The sequence below is a fragment of the Sceloporus occidentalis genome, unplaced genomic scaffold (assembly GCF_023333645.1).
Source record: "Sceloporus occidentalis isolate IW3139 unplaced genomic scaffold, rSceOcc1.0.p SCAF_256, whole genome shotgun sequence".
In the NCBI taxonomy this organism is placed as follows: domain Eukaryota; kingdom Metazoa; phylum Chordata; class Lepidosauria; order Squamata; family Phrynosomatidae; genus Sceloporus; species Sceloporus occidentalis.
Genome location: NW_028317236.1, coordinates 665,624 through 675,838, shown reverse-complemented (window position 1 = coordinate 675,838; position 10,215 = coordinate 665,624). Strand labels below are relative to the sequence as shown.

At 43.7% G+C, this 10,215-nt stretch overlaps 1 protein-coding gene across 1 annotated transcript; it reads right to left on the bottom strand.

Moving 5' to 3' along the window:
* Positions 1-2,822: 2,822 nt before the first annotated feature.
* LOC149275926 (type II iodothyronine deiodinase-like) lies at positions 2,823-8,726 on the bottom strand. The gene is made up of 2 exons (XM_089504118.1): positions 8,505-8,726; positions 2,823-3,404 (listed from the first exon to the last, which is right to left on the bottom strand). The coding sequence occupies exons 1-2, from the start codon at positions 8,724-8,726 to the stop codon at positions 2,823-2,825; spliced, it is 804 nt and encodes a 267-aa protein (XP_089360244.1).
* Positions 8,727-10,215: the final 1,489 nt, after the last annotated feature.

The following is a 10,215-nucleotide window of genomic DNA, read 5'->3' as shown; positions in this document are numbered from 1 at the left end:
AGCAGTAGAAACTCTGCAAAGGTAATAATGATCATTTTATGTTTTTTATTAAAATGCAAGTTGAAATATTTGCTATTTACGATACACATTACAGCACCAAATAATGAACAGTTTGGATGTTTTCGCTTTTTGATGAGTTGTGGGAAGTCTGAAGGAGAGCTCGCTTGGTGGACATCGGCACGCGCGCTGCGATAGGCAGAGCTTGGTGTTAACGTAACGTTATCCAGGTACCAACAGAGAACGGTGCTCTTTCAATGGTGCCCTTCATTACTACGCAAAACCTCTCTTCCTAGCAAAGCACCCGTGCAGCTACCCACATGCGACGCGGCGGCTGCTGTCATTTAGTAAGATTTAACCCTGAAAGAGCCGTGTGTTGCCCACCTTATCTGTAGTGGCTAATTTGCCCAACATTGGCAGTCGTCTCTCCTTGACTTTGTTACAAACTATAACTTCACATCCTCTTTCCCTTTGCCTATAACAATAAATGTAACGCCGTGACTAGCAGAGTGTAAAAACCGTATTGAATGACCTGCTTGCCTGTGGCAAATTGGTGCATTAAAAGTATTGGTACTTAATAAATATATAAATTGGATTATATAATGGGGCATTTATCTACTTATCAAAATGTAAAAACAAGAATATAAAATAAAGCGCTGGTTAACTAGATGAGCTTTGGGTTTGACCGAAGCAAAAAGAATAGCATCCTGATAGTAAAATGACTGCCCTTCCCAGGCACGCTTGGGCGCCACGTCCTTCCTTCTAAGTCAAATCCGCACAGTAACAAAACGCGTATCATAATCGCATACTATTAGTCTAATGGCTGGTGGCAACTATATTTTCACAATTCTTCAGAAAGTTATATATGTACAGTCAGAGATATTGGTCCCGGAAGTGGACAGAAAGCCCTTCAGTGCCATTGGTAAACGTTAGGGGTCTGTAGCTCCCCCTGAATGCTTATGGACAGAAATGTGTCCAAACTCTTTACCACCCCTTCACAGCTGCCTGAATCACAGATTATGGAAGGAGCTCAGCAGGCCCCAGAGCAGAGGTGTTTGCGACAGCGACTTGAGAATTTGATTTACTTTAGCATGTCAAGGTGTGGTGGGAAATATCAGCTTTAGCAATAAAAACCTGGCGTCTTGCTGGGTACATTATGGCAGGTCATCGATACAGTACATAATAAATGTTTACAGTTTGTCAATAACACGCAGTTAAACATGGAGGAAGTGATTTGTCTGTTTCAGAGCGAGAAATCCACTCGTGTGAATCATCCGATACCTTTGTCCTTTGGATGGGTAAAAGTACTACTGCTTGCAGGCTTGGCAGATACACAATGTTCTTTTTGAATTATTTGCACAAATAGATGCTGTATTTGTCCTGGCGAAAAATGTCCAAAGACGTCTGAGATTCCTTTTAGTGGACCGATGTCTGTAGAGTCCGGCGAAGAGACACAAAAGGTTTACCGACCTCAGAAGATCCTTCTTCGGATTTAAGGTCGCTGCACACCGCGTTTGATGAACATCGTTCCACTAAAAGATATCACAGATGTCCTAAAAACTGAAAAACAGTCTTGAAAAAAACTATAAATATATAATTATTGTTGCGGATGTAAGAAATTCATACTGGCTTCTTAATACTTCTGGCTAGGGTTACGATTTAGAGGAGCTCTGCAGAATACACAGGACCCAGTCACCAAAGGTTTGCGGTCTCCTGTGACTCGGCCACACGGTAACGTGTGCTCACTATTAGCAATTTGCTTTTTCTGTGGCGATGGTTTGACTCTCTGTATAGCTATTGCGCCATTAAGCCATCATTCTAGACTGGCCTTTGCCAGGTATGGTTTCAGTCATTGCGAATTGGTCTAGTGTCAGCCAATATTAATGTATGTTACAAGATGTAAGCGGACACCAGAGTTTTGAAACTTAGGATCCCTGGGGCCTTGTTCTCTTTGGGTGTCCTCAGGCCAAGCCTCAGACCATTACTAATGTATATTTTTACATTCTAAGAATGGAATTTTCATCTGAGTTCTCCGTCATGTTTATGCCTAAAGCTTGTTCCTAATTGATGGTAAAGCTGTCACAGTGGGAATAAGAAATGTTTGGAGGGCTATTTATGGCTGAAATATGTCATTATATGAAAGCTGCAAAAAATACGCAACACCTCATCAAACACCAGTTCCTGGGACCTAAACCCTGGAGAAACCCGCAGAGCATTTCTTTTGAAAGAGCATTTGTGGTTTGATGCCCCCTTTTTGAGGTAATGATGTCGTTTTTGGGGTTTCATCACTAAGCATACTTTAGAATCGTTTGTAACAATAAATTATGTTAAACTGTAAAATCAGCTACACCTGATAAGCGAGGAAAGTTCAGCGTTAGTATACACAGAGAAAGTGATTTTTCTCCAGCTTCCTCGTTCCACATCTTCCATGGTATTACCTCTTCACAAAGTTTGTCCTGGGATTAGGAACCTGAGTACCCGCAAGAACAGCTGGCATGTCGTACCTATACTAGCTGATTTTTACTGTTTTATCCTAAGCTTGCTGACTCTGAATTTCCCTTCTTATTGTAACGTTTTTCTAGTTCCAGCATGAGATGGAGCCTGCCTTTCTTTGCTTATTGCTCTATATGCTTGTTATGCGTTAAAGTTTTGGGAGAACTGTTGGGGTTCAGCCAGAGACTGAAGTTCACAGTAAGATTCTTTTCACACGTTGGGGGTTGTGGATTCCTGCAGGGGGTCATCTTAATGTCTTTATATCCAAAACTCGCTTTGTAAAGGAGTCCATAAAGACAAATATATGTTCACATACATTTTTATATACTGGCTCAAGATGAGATGACTTGACCACCTGCCTTTCATCTCTTTCCAAAAGTGAGTTCCAGCCATCGTCGGACTTCCTGGAGATTATAGAAGAATGGCCCTTTGCCTCCAAGGTACACAATCTTTTGCTTCTGTACAATACACACTCTCTCAAAGGATACACCGTAGGCAACGTTGGCATTATTGTCCATACAGTCGGCAACAACCTGACACTGTGAGGGGAGGGAGAAATGTTCGAGGAGCTTGTTAGCAGCTGCACATCTTTCTTCCTGGTTCCTGTGCTTTTTCACGTCATAAGAAGGAATGCCAGGCGCAGCCCAGCCATCTGAGGGGTGTGCCTCATCGATGTACACCAACAAGAAGTCGGCCACATCTGAGAACTCCTCCACCAGTTTGCTGAAGGCTGGCAGCTGGCTTATAAACGGAGGTCAGGTAGCTGATCCAAAGTTGATAACGAGAGGGCGCTCCTGAGCGGCAAAGTCCAGAAGATGGCACTGCGTCCCAGACGTTCCTGATGTGCTTCTACCCTTCCTGCTGCTGGAGACGTGGACCACGTTAGAATTTGGTGCGTCTCCTCCCAACTTCACCTGCCAAAAACCAGAGAAGAGGTGGAGGCATTAATTAATTTTTGAGCATCTAATAAACCTCCAATCGGAACAAATAGACATGTTTTACTTTCCACACAATCAAGTATGGATTCTAGTTGGCGATACAGACGCAAGTAGCTTACCTCCAATTATTCCACATCTGTGCAGCTCATTAAACATATTGTCAACTACAATTTCAACATCTTTGGCATTTTATGAAACCTGCTTCATGGGGGGGGGTGGATACGGATGTTCTACAGCATATCCACAAAGAATCTAGTAATCCACCAAGAGTCCCAACACGTAATGAGATCTCCAAGAACAGCACGGCATTGGAGTGCAGCCTCGGCTCTCTTACAGGAGTGGCCAGATTTGTGGCTCTTGGTAATTTTTGTTTTTCTAGCTTATTAATGATTTTATGTGACGTGGGCATCGCTCCTGATACACAAGTGTTCGGCCCTTTTTACTTTATGTATTTTAAGAAGTGGATAACTAACATCTAGCTTGTCCAGTATTAGTAATTAAATCTATATAATAGCGCATGAAAAAGGCTTTTCAACTGATCAGTGGCTTCACGGTCACCGCCTAACAAAATGTAAGTTCTAGAGAGATTTTAATGGAGCGTCATAGTAAATATGTAAAATCTATTTTCTGGGAAGCTCTTTATTAATGTTATTTATAGTGAAATCGCTATGTTCGCTTCGCTCTGCCAGCTGAGGCAGGTTCAATTTATTCTGAGCTGTTTCTAGTTATTTAATATTTTTTTTTCTTTCCCCCCTAGTATGTTTTATGCTAAAGAAAATAAAATGTACCTAGAGCTGCGTGAACCTCCCAGGATTGAAGCGTTAGCCAAGCGGAGGAGCATTTATCGTGTTTCAGTGTTCTGAGCTGGAGTAGAAAGGCTTAGTGGGACAGGAAGGAGAGGCGTTTCCAGGCGTTCTGTCACACAATAGGTTAATATTTATTACTGAAAGTTATCCAAAAAATATCAGCTAGTAAATTCACATCATTAGTGAGTGCGACAGGCCCCTTAAATCTGCCTCCGCTCCTGGCTGCTCTCCGGCAGGTTCTTACAGCGGCTCAGGGCTTTGCGTTTAGTTTCTGTAGTTTCACGGGGGTCTCGCGAAAGCTTGTGACGCATCTTACTCTGAATGGCGGCCCTTGGAAAGGTGTCCCAAACTTCTTTGGACTGTTGTTTCTGGGGCCTATGTGACATTTTTTGTGTTTACACAAAAATCCATATTTCGCATAACTATACGTTATACAGCGTCGGCTCAGCCCTCCCTGCCTGGGAAGCTGTCCAAGATTGGCCCTTCGTAACACAGAGTAAAATCAGTGAGTTGACACCAGAGCTGTCTCTTTAGAGAAATAACCAGTTTTGTCTCAATCTAGACAATCTAGTTTTGTCTTCTCTAGATTGTAGCCCAGGTATGGGGTTCTTGCACATGCTTTTCCCCTATGCATAGGGTGCTAAAGCCATGATTCCAGTTATCTGACCCAAAAATGCATATGAGAGGATGTGGCTGCTTAGAACAAAATGGACTGTGTATTATTCTAAGGTTCTATTCCAGCTTAGTTTCTTTCACAAATATATTGGAGGGAATGGAAAAAAAGTGTCGGTTAGTTTAATTGCATACTAAGAACACCAAGGTGCAAAACCTCATTAATTCTTTTTTCAGATTAACTTTGTGTTTGCGGTCCCCCCCCTCCCCCTTCTTTTTCTGCTGATTTGACAAGCTTTTTAATGGCTTCCCTGACGCCAGGGTCTAGGTAAGTGAATGAGATCCAATCTCTGTCCAACATGACTCAATTATCAGCTGCTCGGTTCCTGACCCCAGAGCCTGGCCAAACCCTTTCCATCTGACTCCCTCTTCTTGGCTCCGCAGAGCCGTTCTGTTCTCACGCTCCACACAGGGTTTGGAAAAGTTTTGTGAGAAAATCACTTAAAACTTTACGGCATCATAAACACCAAAACTCTTGGCACCCTTCATATCGGGCTCATATTTTCCTGCATATGTAGTGCTTCCTGCACCTAGATTGCCATTGCCTAAATGCAGATGGCACCGGCTTAGTTAAGCAGTGTAGACTCTGTGCAACAGAAAGGGTTAAGAGTAATTTGTTTGACTCTGTTTTTCCACATGAGTAAGGGCCAGCCCGTGTCCGAGCCAAAACGGCTGTCTTTTCACTTAAAAACAATTGAACGTCATACGTCCAAGAGAAGTGAATGAAGAAGCCAAGCTTTCTCTCCAAGTACTCTGCGTTTCGCTGCTTTGTACAGTAACCACGTTGGACCCAGCCAGCTCTATGAGGTTTCAGAATGTTCATGCAACTGGGGGAGAGCATATCCCTTATTATATGACTTGAGACCCATTATTGGTTTTTTGAACCCTGATTTGCTTCCCCCTACAGGTGGATCTGAACTCCTACCTGCGGGGACATAAATGCAAAAAAATTATTTTTTTTTACTTGCAGAGCCGTTCTTCCGTGAGGCTGTTATTTTAACTTATTTCTAATGTTAAGCGCTAAATGGCAAACTGCTGTTGCGTTGGGAACTATTGAGCATTTAGAAGCTTTGTGACCAAGACACTAAGCAGCAGTAGCGGCTTATGAGGTGGTGTCCTCTGTGGCTACATGGTATAGTGTCCCATCCGCCGTGGCACTTTATCAGTTAACAAACCAATCAAGGCCACTCTTTCTGCTTTTGCCTTACACTGGTGGGGCAATACCCTGAGTTCAGGCAGGCAATATGTATACCTTGGATGCAGGTTCTGCCTCGTGCTCGAGAAATAGAATACACCAAGTAGTTCATTAACAACATAGAGAGGTAAAAAAAAAAACACGACCCGTGTTCTACAGTGAAACGTTAATCTCAGCGTCTTCATACACGGATACAAACAGTATATGTCCAGCAAGGTTCTGGCAGCGCGATATTCTGCATCCTACCTGGGAGAGAACCAGCTCTCCAGGCCATGATCGTGACCTGTCTGTAAATGGGGATCAAGGTCGTTCTCGAGCACAGTGAAACACTAATATGAAACAGATGGATATACCCAAAGGGAACTCATGCTGTTGGCAGGTTGACGATGGTTTATTTGATTCCCTTGAGAAACTCTACATCTCACCCACTAATGAACGTAAGATTTTGCCTGAGAGGAAACTCAAGCCTGCAGCACTTCCCCAGCCTCTGCGATTTTGTAATTGCATGCATACAAAAATCAAGAGGACTGGCAGAAGACGTGTTTAGGTTGAAAACATTGTAAGTCTACATTTTGTTTAATCTCTGCTGATATTGCCAGTACGCTGAGTAAAAAAAAATACTACTAAGGTCGCATTGGGGTCACTGTTCAAAGTAATACTTAAAGCACAACACGGTGAAGCACAACACAGTCCTTATCAGAGGTCCCTGCTCTTAGAGTCAATAAATCGTAGCTATGTTTTTAATTAACGATTCAAACTTCTCAACAATGTCTGAGGCTTTTTCAACCCATAACAAACATTATTCCATATAATACATACACCGAGGTCTGACATTATGTTGTGTGTGTGTGTGTGTGTGTGTGTGTATTTATGTGTTTTCAATGTATGGCATCTGTCCCCAGTGCAGTATTTCATGCACCTGGCCTCTCAGATGTGGTCTCTCTGTTTATACCCTGTAGGTAAATTCCTTCTCTAGCATTGGATTGGTTATATCAGCAGAGCCTGAAAGAGGAAGCACAAATACTAAAGGCAGTGAGACCCTCGGGGGCGGGCAGTGATGACATGTGGTTTGCCAGGGGGACCCAGTGTGAGCTGCATGATCCTATGATACCGGGGAAAGGAGGCAGTTATGCAAGATAGCGTTGATTTTGAGACCTTGTGCGAAAAAAATGGGAATGTTGCCCTTATTGTGATAGAAACTTGCAGAAGTTTCTATCACAAGTTTATTCACTCTACCTCAGCTTACCGACAACTCACGGTTATATTAGCTGAGTAACGTGTACTGGGAGGGGGGTTAATAAATATCTGCCTTCTTCACCCACAGCCACTCAATAAGACTATGGTATCCAGATAACCCTGTGGTGTCATCTGCCCCTGCCTGGGTAGTGCTAGCGAGGCTCGTGCTCGGCCCCTGTGCATTTCACAAGACTGTGTCCCGGTCAGGGATACATAACAGAGTGTGTGAGCCAAGCGGTTGTCAGGAATTGCCCAACAATAAAAAACCAAAACACAGCACGCATTTCTCTCGCTCTCGTTGGGCTGCAGTGTTTGTATCTCCGCCCCAGACAAACTTTAGCTGCTCTCTGCGAAGCGTGGTGGCAGCTGTGTGCTCTCTGCTATGTTTTACAAGCAAGGAGCTGAACATACTTTCCAGCCGTTTTACCCCCGGAGCAGCTGCCCGGATCGGGTTGTGTAGGAACACGCAGATCGGCACACCGTGTAACTGAGGTCTCGATGACCAGTGAGTAGATCTGAAACCTCTGCAGACCCCGTACAAACAGCCAGATGTGCAGAGCTTCCGTGCAGCTTGTATTTCTTCTTTGAAAAATAAATTTTCTGGCATAAATAAAACATGCATGATTTTCCCTAAAAAAGCCTGAGGAATGCATGATCAATCCCAGAAATCCTTCTAGTGGTTACTAAAAGGGGAGTGATCTCTCTTTATTCTCCGATCTCGCTGAATAAACTACCTAGGAAGTTTTCGTCCTTCAACCTGCTGAAAGCTCCTCAAATAGTTTGCCTTCTTTCACTTTTAGTAAGTATGGAACTGTAAAGAATGATTATTTCTTTGTACGACTGCCCCACGTAATGTTAGAATTAATAGTACTAATAGTTCAGACGGAGGCATTGTATAGCATCTTGAAGCTGTTTTGGAAGGCACATGACTGGATACTGTAACAGTGGCAGATCAAAGTTCTGTTTACTGCACCCTGAACAGTCCTAGCAGTTGATATGATTCCTTTCTTGATATTAATATAACAAAAACGCACATTTTTCCCAGCATAATAGTTTGTAAAAGTCGGCATTTAGCATTCTATGACATTGCCCCAAATACAGCTCGACACGAAGTATAACAGAAGAAAGCATGCCTTTAAGAGCAGTGTTTTTGGGAAGAGCGCGTACCTGTTTGTAGGCGTCCAATAGGAAGCTGTTCCAGACGCAGCGCAGCCCTTCTGGGGTGAGCATCCTCCGCCATTGACTCTGGCTGGATTTGGAACGGTTTAGCTGAAGCAACACGTGTTTCACCAACACAACAGAGTCATAGAGAGCCAGGAAGAGGCAATTGGAGAAGAAGCCTGGCAGTATCTGCAGGGTGATCAGCAGGTCCACGCTCAGCAGACCCATAGTGACTGTGTGTGTGGCTCTCAAATCTCAGCACTACCTGCCCCCTGTCTCCTCATTAACCCGTACCTAATACACAAGCTACAAGTTAAAAAACAAAACTTGAGGGTTAGTTACTTTTTGGCACCAAAAAAATAGTTAAATAGGGAACATGCAAAATACTAAAAAGTCAGCAAAAAAGGAAAACACAACAGGTGCCTGCAGCCTGGCCGCGCTCAGTGCCTGCAGCTCATTCCACCGCTCCTTGTAAGTTAGGAAAAGTTCTTGTGGAGCCTCAGATACCAGGTGGAATGTCTTTTGCTCAGGGGGAAGTGAATTGCTTGTTCCCCTCTCCCCACCTCTGTCTCCCTCAGCCTCCCTCACTATGCCTCTCTGTGTTTCGGAGCTATCTCTTTTTGTCCCCAGATTTTCCCGCTGCCTCCCTCCCTTTCTGTAGCCCTTTTATACAGTCCCAGGCTAATTGCAGCAATAAGAGAAATGAAAAACCCTAATCTTGCTTGTGATCTGTTTGACGTCAGGGCAGGAGAGGGCATTACTTTGGCTGGGGATGCTCTGAATAGGGAAAGGAACCGCTCAAAAACTTGCAAGGCGGGACTTTGTTATTAAAGGAGAATATAAAACAGCAGCCCCTCCCTCCCTTTATGCATCTCCCAGCCTCTCACAACTCTCAGGCAGCTGGCAAACTTCACCTGATGGGACGAGGAAGCCGGAGCTCTTGCAGGAGAGCAGGACCTAGTGTGAACATTCACTTCCAGTACCCCTAGCACAGAACAAGCCCACCTCACCTCCCTAGAAGAACAGGCTTTAATAGAGTTTTACAATGTGACATCACTGCACATGATGTACTCGGCTGCATTCACAGCCAAACAGGTGCAATATTTTCCCCTTGGAAGTCTTCTGGGGCACATGCTTTGCGTTCCCATGTCTTACAATGCTTTCAGCATAAGGTGTGGCACAGTATTGTTTTATACAGGTCCTTATTGTATTTACCAGCCCTTTATAACGAGTCCCTTTGCACATCTCATTGCCAGCGAAACCAGACTTTACCCTGTACATAAAACTTTATTCCGGGAATAGATTGTGCAAATCATTCCCATACCGTTGATCAGATCTCTGCAACACAAAGGGTTAAAACTATCCTGGCACCGACTGAGTTGGTAAATGTACACAGAGATCACGGGACCTTCGACGGTGGCCGGATGTTGTTACATTGGAGACGCTTATTTTGCACTTTGCATCCATTGAATCTGACAGTGTGTGACACAAAAAACTTGTGGTAGTTGGTCGGAACTTACATTCACATTAAATTGACATTTTAAAGCTTATCTTGGTTCAGATGTGTTTATTCTGTTGCATCGAATTTCATTGTGATGGATACTGTGACTCTCCTGTAAAGACACATCTACACAAGATACAGAATAAAATCCCAGATGCGCGAAGGCGAGAAATCTTTTTCTTATCTGCGGACCCTTTTCTCAGGTGGAAGAGGTTG